The following is a 17944-nucleotide window of genomic DNA, read 5'->3' on the forward strand; positions in this document are numbered from 1 at the left end:
TTAAAAGCCCAATTTAGAAGCTGTGAAAGTGACCATTTTGTTGTTGCATATGTAAACTGTTTCAAAGAAAATGAAGAGTTGCTAAAAAAGGTCAAAAACCTTGAAAATAACTTAGCCAAGTTCACACAAAGTTCTGAAAACTTAAATCAAATTTTGGCCAGTCAAAGACCTCTTTTTGATAAAGCTGGCTTGGGGTTTTACAAAAAATTCAAAACTGTTGTGAAACCTTTTTCTGAAAATGTAGCTTCATCTTCTAATGACACAAGGTTTCATAACCCAACCCACTTTAACAAAACAACAACTCCAAGGTTTTGTAGACTATGCAACCGAAGTGGCCACTTTTCCATTCAATGTTTTTTTGGTGAAAGGATGATTGGTGATAAAGTTTACAAAGTTGTTTTTTATTATAATGGACTAGGACATAAGAGATGGTTTAACGTGAAAGGATCCAAGAAGATTTGGATACCTAAGGTCACTTAAGCTTGTTTTGTAGGTGTGCCTAGCATCCAAACGGAAGGAAAATATGTGGTACATGGACATCGGATGCTCTATGCACATGACCGGAAAGACAACCTTCTTCATAAAGCTTGATGAGTATGATAGAGGACTTGTCATTTTCGGTGATGATGGAAAAGGAAAGATAGTGGCCATTGGAAAAGTCGGTAAAAGCTTTTCATCTTGTATAAATGATGTTCTTCTTGTAAATGGTTTGAAACATAATTTACTTAGTGTAAGTCAATTGTGTGATCTAGGTTTATGAAGTTATTTTTAGAAAGTTTGTGTGTTTGGTTGTTTGTGAAAAAACTGGTGATATTTTATTTGAGGCTAAAAGATGCAATAATGTGTATGGATTGACTCTTGAGGACTTGAAAGAACAAAACGTAACATGTTTTACTTCTCTTGAATCTGAAAAATGGTTATGGCATAGAAAGTTGGGGCATGCTAGCATGTATCAAATTTCTAAGCTAGTCAAGAAAAATTTGGTGAGAGAAATTCCAAATATCAAATTTGATAAAGATCTTACTTGTGATGCTTGTCAATTAGGCAAACAAGTAAAATCTTCTTTTAAACCAAAAGATGGAATTTCAACCAAAAGGCCATTGGAGATATTACACATTGATCTTTTTGGTCCAACAAAAACTCAAAGTTTAGGAGGTAAACACTATGGTTTAGTGGTGGTAGATGATTACTCTAGATTTGGTTGGGTACTTTTTCTTGCTCATAAAAATGATGCTTTTCATGCTTTCTCAACCCTTTGCAAGAAAATTCAAAATGAGAAAGATTTAAAAGTGGCCCATTTGAGAAGTGATCACGGAAAAGAATTTGAAAACCAAGACTTTGAAAAATTCTGTGATGACTTTGGAATTGCTCATAATTTTTCATGCCCTAGAACACCTCAACAAAATGGGGTTGTTGAAAGAAGGAATAGAAGCCTTCAAGAGATGACTAGGGCTATGTTATGTGAAAATGAGGTTCCAAAATTCCTAAGGGCTGAAGCTGTAAATACAGTATGTTACATTTTAAATAGGACCATTATTAGAAAATGGTTAAAGAAAACTCCTTATGAGCTATGGAAAGGAACTCCTCCAAATCTTAAGTATTTTCATGTTTTTGGATGCAAATGTTTTGTGCTAAACAACAAAAAAATATTGGTAAATTTGATCCAAAATCATATGAGGAAATGTTTGTTGGATATTCCACTACTAGCAAGGCCTATAGGATTTATCTCAAAGAACATAGGACCATAGAGGAATCCATAAATGTAACTTTTTGTGATTCTAATTCAATTCCCAGTACTGTGATAGATGATGACACAGATTGTGAAGAAGTTGTCAAGGAAATTAGTGGTGAAAATCCCAAGTCTGCTTAAAATGAAGAATCTGCCAGTCCAGTTTTGTCTCGTCAGATTGGAAGAGATATTTCCATTTTATCTCCTGAGCCAGCACGAGAAACTGAAACAGTGAGACCCACAGAAGCTCATCAAAGTTCAACACCACTCGGGAAGCCTAGAGAATGAAAGTCCATGAGGGGTTATCCTCATGACTTATCATTGGTGATCCCTCTCAAGGTGTAACAACAAGATCCTCAACCAAAAGGCAATCCGAACCAAGCAATTTTGCACTCTTATCACAAATGGAGCCCAACAATGTGAAACAAGCTCTTGAAGATCCATCATGGGTCAAAGCCATGTAAGAAGAGCTTACTCAATTCGACAAGAATGAAGTTTGGACACTAGTACCTTATCCGGATGGTAAGAAGGTAACGGGTACTAAGTGGATTTTTAAAAATAAACTTGGTGAGGATGGACAAGTTGTTTGTAACAAGGCTAGATTAGTGGCCCAAGGTTACGATCAAAGAAGAGGGTATAGATTTTGATGAGTCTTTTGCTCCGGTAGCTAGAATGGAAGCAATTAGGTTGCTTCTTGCCTATGCTGCCCATAAGGGTTTTAAAATGTTTCAAATGGATGTAAAATATGCTTTCCTTAATAGCTTTATTGATAGAGAAGTCTTTGTGGCACAACCCCTCAGTTTTGAAGACAAAGAATTTCCAAACCATGTTTTCAAACTCTCTAAGGCCCTCTATGGTCTTAGACAAGCTCCAAGAGCTTGGTATGAAAGGCTTAGTGCCTTTTTGTTGAAAAATTAATTTCAAAGGGGTACCACAGATACTACTTTATTTATTAAAGCATCTAATGATGATATTCTCCTAGTTCAAGTTTATGTGAATGACATTGTGTTTGGATCGGCCAATGAGTCCTTGTGTGAAGAGTTTGGAAAACTAATGACTAGTGAGTTTGAAATGAGTTTAATGGGAGAGCTAACTTTCTTTCTTGGCCTCCAAATTAAACAAACTCCTAGTAGTACTTTTATTCACCAAGAAAAATATGCACTAGAACTAATCAAGAAATTTGGCCTAGAAAATTCTAAACCAATGGGAACACCAATGCATCCTAACACTAAACTTGAAAAGGATGATAATGGGGAAGATGTGGATGAGACAAGGTATAGAGGAATGATTGGTTCACTCATGTATCTAACCTTCTCTAGACCAGATATTATTCAAAGTGTGGGTGTGTGCTCAAGATTTCAATCTCACCCAAAAGAATTCCATCTTTCAACCGTTAAGCGCATCATTAGATATATTAAGGGAACTAGTGATTATGGCTTATGGTATCCAAGATCTGATGATTTTTGTGCAGTTGGGTTTTGTGATGCAGATTATGCGGGAGATAGGGTGGATAGAAGGAGCACATCCGGCATGTGTTGCTTCCTTGGGAGATCACTCAACATGTGGTCAAGCAAAAAACAAGCAACCGTGGCCCTATCCATAGCTGAAGCTGAATATATTTCTGCATCTGTATGCTGTTCTCAATTAATTTGGTTAAAAACGCAGTTGAAAGATTACAAATTAAAGATCAATAGTATACCCTTATTTTGTGATAATATGAGTGCTATAAACATTTCAAAAAATTCTGTTCTGCACTAAAGAACCAAGCACATTGAAATTAAATATCATTTCATTAGAGAACGTGTGCAAAAGGGTACTATTGATATTCAATTTGTAAAATCTGAAGACCAACTTGCTGACATTTTTACAAAACCCCTCTATGAAGACAAATTCTGCTCTTTAAGAAAAAGCTTGGGAATGATTGATTTAAGCTCTACTGATAACTTGTGAAAATTCTGATTCTGCTCAGTTTTGTCTCGTAGGAATGGAGGAGATAAAAATAAGGTTATGTTGAGAGTGCTATGATCAAGGGGGAGACAGTGCAGAAATAAATTCTTATGGGCCCCATCAAATTCCTTTGACCCTTCCCTGACCGTTTTGTTAGTTTCTCTTTGAGTAAATCACAATATCTTTTTGTTATCTCATCAAATCTTGTTGGAAGTGGTTATTGTCAAATCAAATCTTTCTCTTTCATCTAATCTCTTGATTCTAGAAAACCACTTTTCAGTTTATTTCAAATAAAGGAGAAACTTCCCTGGTTAATAACCGCCCATCAATGGTCATTTAACTCCCTCAAATTCTCTCTTCACTCCACATTTAATGCGCCCTTAACCCCCTCTTTCCCTCACTCAATTCGGTTCTCTTCATCTTCTCCCTCTCCACTTTTTCATTTTCATTATCATGAAAAAGAAAACCGCACCAAGGAAGAGTGAACGACATCTATTCTCCCAAAAACCTACCACACCTCAAACTCACACTCACACACATTCATTCAACTTCATCATCCTCTCCCTCACCTCCCACCAAGCAACCCGAGTCCATGAGGTGCAAAGTGATTGCCCAAAAATCCTCTGGAAGGAGGAAAAGTGGAAAGAACAAGGAACCAAGCATTGAAGAAGAAGAGGAAGAATCACACACCTCACCAATTCCATCACCACCACCATCTCTACCGAAGAAAGCCACACCCGGAAGGAGTACTCAGAAAACCAAAGGATTCGTACTGCACAACACCAAGGAACCAGCAAACCTGGAGTCCTTGGATTTCAAGAACAAATTCAACAAACCACATTCTCACTATGATTCGGCCAGGTTCAACTCTTGTGCTTCTTATGAATTCCACAAGGAGGTTCTGGAAAAACGTCATCTCTGTGCCACCTATCTCGTCAATCTCGACTCACTCACCACCAAAGGGATAAATGTTTCTCCTCTTTTTGAACTTCTCCAATGGACTCCATTGCTCCACATCCAGAAACCGGTTTACCCAGGTTTAGTTCGTGAGTTCTATGCCAACATGCGACTGATTGATGGCACCATTTATTCATATGTGAAGAGGGTTCACATCACTCTTGATACTGGATAATTGGGACGGCTCTGGGCTACAAAGAGAAAGGGTCGAGAGCATATATGGCCGAAAAATGGGATTCACAAATCGACGTCACCTATAAGGTTGTTCTTCAACATATTTGTGTGAATCTCTCTGGGTTGGATGGCACTACTCCTACCCACAAAGTCCTCGGTCCCACCAACTCTCTGCTTCACAGGATCATCACCCACATCTTGACTCCTAAAGTGGCTCTCATAATAGAGTAACATTCTCTGACTCTCTCATCATATTTGCACTTGTTACATCTACTCCTATATCTTTTGGTTATCTCATGATCAGACACATGTGGGAGTCAGTTAAAAGCACCAAAAAGGCGAATCTGCCCTATGAAATATTTTTAACAAGTATTTTTGAATATTTTAAAATTGATCTTCTGAATGAAGCTGTAGAAAACAAGATGTCTATGATCAAAGGAGATGGAGCTGTTAAAGAAACCAAGGGCAAGAAATCTGTGGCTTTGGATAGTGAATATGAAAGTCGGCCTGAGTCCTCTAAAGCAACCGCGTCCATCAAAGAAATTCTCACAGAATTTTCAAATATGTCAAAGCTCATGGTCCAATCCTATAAGGCGGCACGCAAGCTAGCCTATGAGAATGAAAGAGTTTGGATGAGATGCAAGGACAGGGTCATTTTGACGCTAAAAAGTCTTGAGGATGATCTGGGAGTTGCTAGTGAGGAAGGGGCTGAGGAATCTGATCTTAACTTATCTGATGATTAATCTTTTTTTTTTAATATTTGATATTGGCATGTTTAGGCTCAATTTGATACTGTATTTGTCTGTTTAGATACTGCTGAACCTATGACTCTGTGCTACACTCTTGACATTTTGGACATATTTTGAATATTTTGTTTCCGATGACAATTCTTTGCAGGTGCCCCTTGATGCCAAAAGGGGAAGAAATTAGCTAAAAATTGAAATTAACAAAACATGGGATGAAATTCTTTTGAGAATTCATGATCTTCCTTGTTTCAAGTTTCAATAGTTTGTTGCTACTGCTTGATGTTTGAGATTGATTTATCTTAGTAAAATGTTTGCTGTGTTCATGATGCACTTGATTTATGTGATTTACCTTGATAAATGTTTACTGTTTTGAATTATTTTTGGTAGTTCCTTTAAAGTATTATTGTGAAAATAAATCTTGAAAGTTGCTGTCTCTAAAATAATATTGCCTTGATTAAAATATTTTCCTTACCATAATTACCTTGTTCTGATTTGTTGATTGGAAAAATTTTTAACAAAGTAAAACAGCAATTTACTTTGATTGTTTTGTAAGTTAGAGAAGAAAATCAAATCATTGATAATAAATGAGTTTTGATTATCATTCAATTCTGCTCATAAATCAAGCATTCAACATTTCAAAAATTAATATATTGAATAATATAGTTGCCTAAGCTTGATTTCTAAAGTTACAGGTATAAAGCTTCCCTTAGTAAAATAGCATACATTAAGGGGAAGCCTTGTAACATTCGAAAAGGGGAGAAATTCAAATATTCAAAGGGAATACTCTTTACTCCAATCTTAAATTTTTTTTCATTTCAATTTTAATAATGTTTGTCATCAAAGGGGAGATTGATGAGTTTGGAAAACTCTAATATTAAAATGATGATGATCAAACATTATTAAACAACAAAATTAATAATTTAATTTTGATTCATATATGATAATTAATTAATTTTGTTGTGTAGGTATGATTTGGGCCGAAAGGACTCAGCCTTGGAACAAAATTATATTAATCATTTTGGCTGAAGCAATATGTGGTAATTAGGGCCAGAAAATCAAAATTAAAAGTCCAACAAAGAGGCTGGTCCGAAACTAAAATAAGATGGGACACAATGCATTTCTTTAACTTGATAAAATCCATTCTTTTACATATGTTGCAAGCTTCCAACGGAATCCATTTCTAATGGAATTCAAATTTCATTAAAGTGAAGTTAATACATGCATTGAAAATATGAAAGAGAGTTGGTCTTTGATTTGATGGACATCATTAAGCTACACGTTGCTCAGCAAAGGGAGTGAAAAATCAATTCACCTTTATTCTCTTTCTTTGCTTCATTAATTATTGTTCACAATTTATCTTTTCTCTCTCTCATCTCTTTCTTCTCTATTCGATCATTAACCAGTAAACTATGGAAGCCATGACTAGATACCGAAGAGAGGAAGAAGCACGCCTAAAGACCATCACAATGATGGTAAGAAAAAGCAAATAAAAAGTATGATGTGGCTAAGATTCTCATTCACTTGTGGTAAGATTTGGTGATGAGATCTTGGCTTCTCCATACCAAAAATGGTAGAGAAGATCTCGGCCAGCAAGGAAAAGATCTTTGGAGGGATGGCTTGTCTCTGATCTTGCTCAACTACCATAGGAGGTAGCTACAGTGGCTACGTGATGGAAGACGCAGAGATAGGAGCAGATGAAGCTATCATCATCATGAAGCATTAAGGGCCAGAAGTTCATCTTGGAGAGCAAGAAAAGATGAAGGGCTCGGATTGATGAAGATTGGTGACCAAGGAAGGACTAGAGGTAATTACATGTTGGATTTTGCATGGGTTATCTCTTCTCTCTCTCTGGCCGAACCGGTTCTGCTTTTGAAGAAGAAGAAGTTTAGCTTGGTTTGTTTGGTTTCAACCTTGAAGGTTTTCCCTTCTCTATATAAGGGTGAACAGTCAGGGTTTGAAGTAAGGAGTAAGGGTGAGAGTGTAAGGCATAGAGTTCTCAAAGCTACCTAAGCTAACAGATTTTCTTCTCCTTCAATGTATTTTGTTTTGTATTTTTCTGTTTAATTTTGTCATGTCTTGAGTCTCATGGAAAAAGACAAATAGTGAAGTTTGTATGAAAAAGCCATAGAGCGAAAAAAGGCAGAGAGTGCAAAATTAAAAGAAAAAGCCATAGATGTCCTTATAGTTCCTTTATACATCTGTGTTGTGTTTCATGATTCTGTGGGAATCCCCTTGTAAATTGGGTTAACACTTTACAGTTGAAACTTAGCAGTGACCAAGTCAAGTTCAGGATTGGGTTTAGATTCTGGACTTGTCCCGAATAGGAAGGGTAGTTCCTAGGGAGAATTAGTGTATATAATCAAAAATGATTATGGTGAAATTCTATCATTGTTGTGATGGAGACTGGATGTAGGTTGCACTACACTTAACAGCTGAACCAGGATATATCTGGGTGTTATTTTCCTTCTCTTCTACTCCATTTTCTGTTTCTGCTGCAGAGGAGATAAAACCGAAAAATATCTCGTGCCAAGTGACGAGACAAAAAGAAAAGTCTCGTGGCTAAAGACGAGACAAATCTCCCGAAGTTGTTTCAAGGACAAACAAGTGTTCTGAAGTGAAAAGGGGTTAAAATTTAACCCCCTTCTCTTAGCCACGAAAACCATCACAATCATTAACATTCCATAATCAAAAGAAAAACTTTTACATTAGTAATTAGTTGTGGCTTGATTTTATTTATGTACTAGAATCAAACGTTATTAGCCTTTAACTATGTTAATTATTCGTATCAAATTTAAAAGCAAAACAACATTAATTCCATTTGAAACTTTTTATGACTGAAATAAGACGGTTAAACTTTCTACAACTAAAATAAGATGTTTAAAACATTAAATACTGAATTAGAATTTGACTCAAATATTAAGAACTAAAATAATACTTTACCCATTTTCTAATTACATTTCACTTTGAATTTTTTTATTTTTTAATCTAATAGGTGCGAGGATGATGGGCCCTATGTGCCAACATATCAGATTTCTAAAGAGAAGGCAAAGAGTTTGGGAATTGAATTCAAACCCTTGGAAGTAAGCCTCAAAGAAACCGTTGAAAGCTTTAGAGAGAAGAACATTGTCAATTTCTAATCCATGATTTTGTATAAGGTCAACCATGTCCGGTTGGTGACCATATACCATTAGAAACTCCATGAATGGAAGGAATAAGTACCTTATGAGTATTAAACCAGATCAAGTGAATCTTTGGAAAGGGACCAAGTTATATTAATATAAACTTGCATTATCAATAACAATCCGTTAAAAGCTAGGGTAAGGCACCATAACTCAAATTTGGTGAAACTAATTTTCAAAAACTTGTTCACATAAAACTTTCACTATAGTTTCCTTCTGTAATTATGAAAGATACAAAAATCTTAGGGTAACTCCATGGCCCCATGCATTACAAAATTTGCATCTAGGACCATAATCAGCAAATAAGAAGATTACATTCACATGAACCCCAGAAAGCTACTCAAAATTGCTTTGTTTTTATCTCAATCTGTAATAGCAAAACAAAGCTTAGCCTCATCCCAAGGTCCATTGATCTCAAACTTGTACTCCTGGATCCGTATAAGCCAATAAGGGCAGACCACATTGACAAAAACCAGCAAACTAAGCAACAACACGAAAAGTAAGCAATGCAGCATGTACACGAATCTTAATGTCACAACCATCAAACTGATAGAAAAACACAGGTGTAAACGGAACGAATATTTCTTAATGCAGTAAGTAACCAGGGGACCAAATAGGAAAACTTGCAAGGAGAATAGCATGATGGCAAAAACATCTAGTCTTGACGGAAGGCGAGAAGCAATGAATACAGAGGCAACTACAGAAGCATTTACAGAGATGCAACTGGTCAATGCAGGATTTTTGAGAGCCCCCGGTGCATTGACAGTTGATTCCGAATAGTCATGCAGAAAAAGGTGAATCACGAGGAGCGATACGGTTAACGCCCAAATGGAATCAGAACTGATGGATCTTGTAAGGGTTTGGTAGATGGGAGCCAAAACATACAATCCCATTATGAAAAACGAGATATTGAGGAAATAATGATGAACAAGGATGCTAAGGGAAATCTTTTCCTGAGTGAAAAGGAGAATCAAGAAACCCGAAACAAGAAGACTAACATCTATGCACAGAAGACAATTCTCATCAATGGTTGATTCTAGTGTGTAGGTCCATACTAAGACAACAAGAGCTACAATGCATAAGTATTCAGAAATGGAAACAGAGCCTAACATCACCTTTAGCATGTCCCTTCTTACAACATTGGCATTCATGACCATTCCTTCAAGGAAAGATTCATTGGTATGATTGTCATCAAAACCAGGTTGCATACCGCCATATGCTACTTTCCTCCATCTAGGACGAACCTGCGGAGAATCACTAGCCAAGTGATGATCCATCACAAGAAGCTACCCAATTTTCTTCAAATGTTACCTCAAATCTCAAATCTATCATATGAAAACACTTCTCCAACTTCTATTATGTGCTTAAATCTGGCTCCCCAGACATGATGCCACTTTGGGGCATATACAATCAGTAAGGTAAGAAATCATAGTTTATTCACACTCTCTCTTGTGTTTTCAAGCTTGCAGATTTTCATGTCAAAACCCTGAAGATAAAAAGTTGCAGAATTCACATAAATGCAAAGAAACCGAACTCACATTTGCAACTAAAGGCACATATGATTGATAACAGATACATAAATACAAAGACAAAGAATTAAGAATATGATTATGCTACACAACACAAAACAGCTATTGAGACACAAAATCAATTAACAAAAACTTACATTTAGGTAGATAAATGAATAAAGGATTAAATGCAGCAAAGTTGTTAAGGTTTTTTTAAAACCCAAACCTGATTAAAGGTTAACCAGAAATAAGTAGCCACTATCAATAGTTCAAAGAGACTAATTTTTATTCCTCATGTGATGTGTGTGCGCTACACAAATCAAGTTCCGAATGACGTAGCAAATCCATAATGCTCCTGTCACTATTTATGCAAGAGTGATTCTAATTCTATTTTGTTATAATTTGATTATACAGAATTACAGATTAAGCCACAGAAAAATGAATACAGAGAAAATTCCAGATATATTAATCAGCAGAATACAGAAGACCAATGACAGTTATGTAGTTTACCTAAGTGAGAAGAAAAGTAGAACAACGTAGAGAAGAGGGCTATGCATAACTTGTAGATCAAAACTAATTTACTTTACTTCAGTGCTAATTTTAAAATTTTCACTGAAATTGATTCGAAACATTTACTCTAACAAAAATGAATAAAAATAAAAGAAATATCGCAGCAAGCAATAGAAAAAGAAAAAAGGCAATTACAGAGCTACGCATATCTCCAACTTTTTCAAGCCATATCCATTCACAAATTCCAAAGCATATGCTATGCTAATCTACAAGAACAACCAAACAAACAAACATGCCCACAAAACCCTAAGAACCCAAATTCCAAGGCAACAGAAGAGAGGAAAAGTGGAATACCAGAGGGAGAGACAAGAAAGGAGGGAATGGTATGCGTTAATTCAATTGATGTTGGCATTTCATGATTGATTATTTCTTTTATTATTTCACTCTTGAATTTGTATTTGGATGAGATTATAATGTTGTGGTTGTGTAGTTCTTTTAATTTGGATGATATTTTGAAGTTTATATATTATGTTTTAGTGTATTTATTTATATTTTATTATAAAACCCTATTTACCTCTTTTTCTAGACAGGTGGAAGATTAAGTGTTTGATTCATTGCTATCTGATCAAGTTGTTGTTCCTTACAGCTGTGGGTTCTTTTTGCACTTTCCTGTCTAAAATCAACCAGAGTCTTTGATAGTGTCCCCAACTATGTTAAGCATTTGTCCATAGATGCTAAAAGCATCAAACATGTTGGTTTTGAGTCCTTAGAAAGATTTCGAGATCTATAAATCCTGTTCGTTACTCCTACACCTGGGTTTTATGTTGATCATGTATTGCGTGATTTTCTTGAGACTTAAGCACTTGAGGGCATTAAATTTCAGTAGAAGTCGTATTTCGAAACTACCTAATTCCTTTGGGAACTTGGAGTTTGTTCGATATCTTGATCTCTCCTATACGCCCATCAAAAGATTGCCTTATTCAATTGATAGTTTTTCTAGTTTGCAAACTCTAAGGTTAAAAGAATTGTTTTAAGCTAGATGGGTTGCCCAAAAAGATTGGGAATCTCACCAGTTTGACACCTGTTGTTTTTTTACATTATGGACAACTGGATTCTATACCTCATGGGATAAGTAACCTGACTAGTCTGCAGACTTTATCCAAATTCGTTTTTGGTAAAGATGATGGTTGTAGGATTATAGAACTGAAGGATCTGGTTGATCTGACTAGATCATTTATGTAATTTAAGAATGGAAAACCTCTCGAGTTTTGAGAAAGCTCAGAAAGTTGATTTGAACAATAAGAAGCTGCTCAAATCAACCTCCTGGAATTCCTCAAAATTCTAAAAGTTTTCCATTCTTAAAAAATAGATAATGATCCAGTCCGATCAACCAAATCCTTCAGTTCTACAATCCAACAACCATCATCCTTACCAACAATGAATTTGGATAAAATCTGAAAATTAATCAAGTTACCTATCCCATTAAGGATAGAATACAATTGTCTCATAATGTCAAAAATAAGATGGGTCAAACTGGTGAACTTTCCAATTTCTTTGGACAACCCATCTAACTTAAAACAATTCCTCAAATGAGAAAGACTATCAATTGAATCAGACAATCTTTTGATGGGCGTATAGGAGAGATCAAGAGATCGAAGCAACTCCAAGTTCCCAAAAGAACTAGGCAGTCTTGAAATATGACTTCTACTGAAATTTAATGCCCTCAAGTGCTTAAGCCTCAAAAAAGATCACACGGGACTTGATCAACATAAAATCCAGGTGTGGGAATAACCAACAGTGTTTCTAGATTTCTAAATATTTACGATGACTCAAAATCAACATGTTTGATGCTTTCAGCATCTATAAACAAATGCTAACATCAGGGACATCAAAGACTCTGGCATATATACGTTAATTTGGACTGGTTGATTTTATACAGGAAAGTGGGCAAAGAATCCACAAGATGGATCTAACCTGGAAGCAACAACTTTAACAGATTACAATGAATCAAATACTTGATCCTCCACCCCTCTAGAAGAAGTGGTAAAGAGGCCTTGAGCTACCCATAACGAAATTAATTCTTGTTTGGAAAATAAAAGGAAGAAGATCAACATGTTGTTCAGCGGTGCTTCTTTAAGAATGAATTGCAAACGAATGAGACGATGCTGAAGGAGAAACATCCTTATCCAGATTAACTTGATGATGTTCGAGCTGATCCCGTTTAGGACACTGGATGGTCCCTGATTTCGGCGGCTTTAATTTCACAGTCTTTCTCCTTCTCGGTGAGATGGTATATGCGTATCTGACTCTAGTAAAGAAGCTGGTGCTTCTAAAAGGAGAAGCAGATGCAGAAGGCAAAGGCACAAGCGAAAGAAACCCTTAGGCTTGGTTTGGTAAAGCTTTTTGAAGATGTGCTTGTGCTTTTTAAAAGCTCAAGCTCCTCATTTTGTGTTTGGTAAATCAAAAAGATCATGTGCTTGTGCTTGCAGCTTTTAAAAGATCGGAGTACTTTTGAAAGCACCTAGGATAGAACTTTTCAAAGTTGGCTTGTGCTTTTCAAAATTTAAAAGTCTAATATAACCTCATATGTTAACTAATTTTCAAATTTAATGTTTGCATTTATGTCTATTATAGTATTTTTAAATTTTAAAAGCTATTTTACCAAACACAATTGATATTACTTATGTTTATTAAAAGTTGTTTTTGATTTGATTTACCAAACATAAATGCTACAACTTTTAAAAAGCCATCTTTTAAAAGTTAACTTTTATAAGCTACTTTTAAAAAGTAAAAGCTTTACCAAACTAAGCCTAAGTGAGGGCAAAGAAAAGCACAATGTTTAGGGTTGACTTGACAAAGCCAAGGTTCAGACAACCAAACCGGTTGTTACTGGTTTCCTAGTTTAATCGATTCAACTGTGGTTCAATTAAAACACTGTTTCATAAACTAATGTAAACTTTAAAATATCATCCAAATTAAAAGAACTACGCAACCACAACATTATAATCTCATCCAAATACAAACTCAAAAAGTCAAATAATAAAAGAAACAATCAATCATGAAATGCAAAAACCAGGATAAGGACAACAATAGGTACACAACCAAAAAAAATTCACAACAGAATCATAAATCCATAACAGAATCAAAGAAAATCAGTCACTGTAACAACAGAACCATAACAAATTAAAAATAGAACCACAGAATATGATAATCAAGATTCAAGAACATCATCAACATCATCGACAATCCTAAACCAAACCAGAGTAATGACAACAATAGGTACACAACCAAAAAAAAAATTCACAACAGAACCATAAGTCCATAACAGAATTAAAGAAAATCAGGTAACAACAGAACCATAACAAATTAACAATAGAACCACACAATATCAGAATCAAGATTCAAGAACATGATCAATATCATCGACAATCCTAAACCAAACCAAAGTAATGACAACAACAATTGAAGAAGAAAAATGGAAAATCACATATTAACAATGCTAAGAAGAATACCTTCTAGAGCACAGAGGTGAGGGAGAACCGGATGGCTGGAGCAGAGAAGGGTTGGAGCTTGGTGGAACAGAACTGGCGCGGCGGAAAAGCGGCTTTTTGCGACGGAGGAACGATGCGAGATGAGAGCAAGTGACGAAGTGATGGAGACGACAGTGGACGAGAGTGACGGAGCGACGGGAGCAAGTGGACGGTGGCTTTGAGCAGTGGTGGAGAGGCAGTAGTGGGGAAGGCGGTTTCGATCAGTTGCTATGGCGGAGGTGACACGGCGGTGGCTCGATGCTGCTGCTGGTAGGAGTGAGTGAGTGAGTGAGTGAGTGAGTGCTCATTGCTCAACGAAAGGGGAAGGGGATTAGGACATTTTAGGGTTTCCGTTTCATTCTTTTTTTAATGCAAAAACGGTGCCGCTTTGGTGCAAAAATGTGAAAACCGGTCGGATTCCGGTTCTGCGACCCAATAGCGGTTTTCAGAATAGGCAATTTTGGCTTCTGACCAAATTGAAATCCTCGCCGGTCTACAGTATGATCGGTTCGACAGATCGATTTGAACTAATTTTCGAAACCTTGGATAAAGATAACTAAATTTAGTTTTTAAAAGATAATTTTTTTAAAATTATGTTATTTATATTTAGTAAAATAAAATAAAAATAATTTTTAATAAACATAAATAACAAAAAATATGTTTGATAAAATAATTTTTAAAATTTAAAAATATTATAATAGATATTAATATAAATTATATAATAATTAAATTTGGATATTAATTAATATATTAACTTATATCAAATTTTTTAATTTTGATAAGTATTAAGTCATTTTTGAAAAGTTTTACCTAAAATACTTTTAAATAAAGTTATGAGAATCGAACCGATTAGTAAATTGGTTGAGTGATAAGTTTAATGGTTCAATAATTTAACTACGATCGAAATGTAGTTAAATCAATTTAATTAAATATAAAATAAAATTATAAAAAATTAATATATAATTTTAAATATTTAAATGCAATAATTTATAAACTAACAAAATTTAAAGTTCCATAATTTTACATAATAAATTGTCTATAATTTATCATTAAAATTTACAAATAAACTCGAACATTAAGATTTATGATTAAAGAAAACTAAAATACGCAAAAATGATAAGCACATAATATCCACTACCGAAAAAAAATAATATCAAATAAATTTCCAAACTTAATTAATATAAATTTAGTTTGGTTGTACGGTTCATAAAAGTTTTCAAGGCATTAATTTTTTTTTTAACCAAAAATAGGAGACTCAAACCCGCAACCTCTTAATTGAGTATGAGAAGACTATGTTATTTAAACTATAACTCATTGACCAAAGCATTATTTTTATTAACAACATAAGATTCGAACAAATTCAACCAACTGAAACATTAGAACATCTTTATTTTGTATTGTATTAAAATTCAGATAATTATTTACTACAACTTTTTAAAAAATCAAAGAGATAAAAAAGAAAAACATTTTGTTTCGGACTCGATTTTGGTCCTTTCTCGAAATGGTCATTGAATCCGACAATCTCAATATTGAGTATCCTCACGGTTTAAAGACGGATCAATAACTTCCAATATTCTGACCTAACATTTAAATTTAAATACATCCCTTATCTTAGCTAAACAAAGATAATATAAGATAACTACCACAAGCTATATAAAGGAGAGCCAGAGACCTCTTCATGTACTTACTCATTTCACACACCTTATACCTCTCAGATCCATTCTGACTTAAGCATCGGAGTGTTTTTGTAGGTACCACCTCCTGCCGCTCCAAGAAGACGATCTGACAAATGCTTCGACTCGTAAGTCCTCGATCCATCTTACAACATGTACCAGAGACTTCCAGTACATTGGCGACGTCTGTGGGAACTGCCAAGTCTTGGCAACATGACGGAGAACCTCGAGGAGCAATCATCAAGCCATCAGCACAACTCAAACCCATGAAGCCCAGCACTTGACCTTCGGGATAGCCTTTTCTCTACCCACGGGAGCACAACTAGCACCGTGCACTGCCTGCCCACCTCGGACTGGTGGCAACCAAAGGAGAATAATCGTTAGCACGACAAAATTTGAGCACCCGATGGCCTAAGAGAAAAAGCAATCCAGATAATCCAAGAATTGTGCCTCAGAGTGCAAAAATCTCGAAGGTCGAATCACGTCCAAAGAAAAATATCACCCAGAAAACGGGAGCCAAGCAACCTCCAAGATCCAGTCGCATCGCAAAACCAGGAACAACAGGTCACCTGAACAACGACACGACAAATGATGCGATCGCAGCATTTCTAGCGATCCGGAGCGCCTACACGACGAGGACGAAGCAAGCACGAAGCGAGCACATGATAATGGGAGCTACCCCCATTCACCAAGAAAATCCTAAAAGCCAAACTCCTAAAAGGTTTTGACAAACTTCTAGTACACATTTCAACTGTTCTTTATCACAAAATCAAATTATAAATTTATTTGAGTTTAGTTTAACCTATAATTTTAAAAATAAAATCATAAAGAAAAGGCGCTCTTCCGGACATTATCTCTCTGTTGCGCATCTCTAAGAGAAAAATATATATGGGCCTATCCCAATCTGGTCTCACAGAAAAAGTGTCCTATACACCTCGTAGGGAGAATACCATGTACATTTCGCAGGGAGAGTGCCCTATCACACCTTGCAACTAGAGAGAGACATGGGAAAAAAATTTCGAGGGATAGTGCGCTACCATTTTTTTCACTTCTAACAAACAATCAAAAGAGAGTGTGAAAAAATATTTCGAAGGAGAGTGGCTTACCACCTTCTCCACTCCCAACAAAAATATTAAAAGAGGATGTGGGAGAAATATTTCGAGGGAGAGTGTCCCACCACTTTTCTCACTTCCACGTCACATTAAGACAGCGAATCATTCATACTCAACTTATTTAGAGGGATCCTTCATCCTCAACTCGCCTATCCATGAGCGGGACAACGTCACCGTCCTCACACCACACCATAACCACGAACAAGGGGATAAGACCACCGACCTTGTTTGAAACAAATATCACATCACTGTGCATGCAGGATAACACCCGGACCTTGTCACGCAAGCGGGATAAACCTCCGTCCTTGCCAATCCAGCCATTCAGGCCATAAACAGTCAGCATCAATATCTTTTAGCAATTTCATAAGTTATTATACTAAGTAACCCCAATTCGTTATCAATTTATCAAATTTAGATTCATTAGCCCCAATCTTTTATAAGTTACCAATTCCATTATTACGTGAGTAGGACAATACCATCGTCCTCACTATGGGCGAGACTAGGCCACCATCCTTACTTAACCCGGAGCAAGGGAGACGGAGCCACAATCCTTGCATCTTACCCAGGCAATTGTTTAAAATCTTAACCTGGAGCAAGTGGAACAAACCACAATCCTTGCATCTTACCCAAGCAATTAACCAACAATTATTAACTTCAATCAATTTCACAAATTATTATATTTATTAACCCCAGTTCTTTACCAATTAATCAATTTTATTTTTTCGTGAGAGGAATAACACCACCGTCCATGCCAAGCAAAAAATTAATATCACATTTTAAACCAATTTACAATTTCATCCGGTCTGGAAGATTCAACCTAACATAACCTCATTCATTTATTAGCTACTTCAATTTTATTATTCTGCTAGTGGAATGAAA

The 17944-nt window shown here is 35.8% G+C and overlaps 1 protein-coding gene across 2 annotated transcripts; it reads right to left on the minus strand.

The window, feature by feature from the left end:
• Positions 1 to 8890: 8890 nt before the first annotated feature.
• On the minus strand, positions 8891 to 14618 carry LOC112789281 (phosphatidylinositol N-acetylglucosaminyltransferase subunit C). 2 transcript variants are annotated; one of them, XM_025831124.2, is made up of 2 exons: positions 14263 to 14618; positions 8891 to 10218 (listed from the first exon to the last, which is right to left on the minus strand). In XM_025831124.2, the coding sequence occupies exon 2, from the start codon at positions 10007 to 10009 to the stop codon at positions 9095 to 9097; it is 915 nt and encodes a 304-aa protein (XP_025686909.1). In that variant the 5' UTR covers positions 10010 to 10218; positions 14263 to 14618; the 3' UTR covers positions 8891 to 9094. The 2 variants fall into 2 exon arrangements, with proteins under 2 accessions (XP_025686909.1, XP_025686911.1); XM_025831126.3 differs by having other exon boundaries at positions 8891 to 9976; positions 14263 to 14593.
• Positions 14619 to 17944: the final 3326 nt, after the last annotated feature.

Source organism: Arachis hypogaea, chromosome 3 (genome assembly GCF_003086295.3).
Source record: "Arachis hypogaea cultivar Tifrunner chromosome 3, arahy.Tifrunner.gnm2.J5K5, whole genome shotgun sequence".
Taxonomy (NCBI): domain Eukaryota; kingdom Viridiplantae; phylum Streptophyta; class Magnoliopsida; order Fabales; family Fabaceae; genus Arachis; species Arachis hypogaea.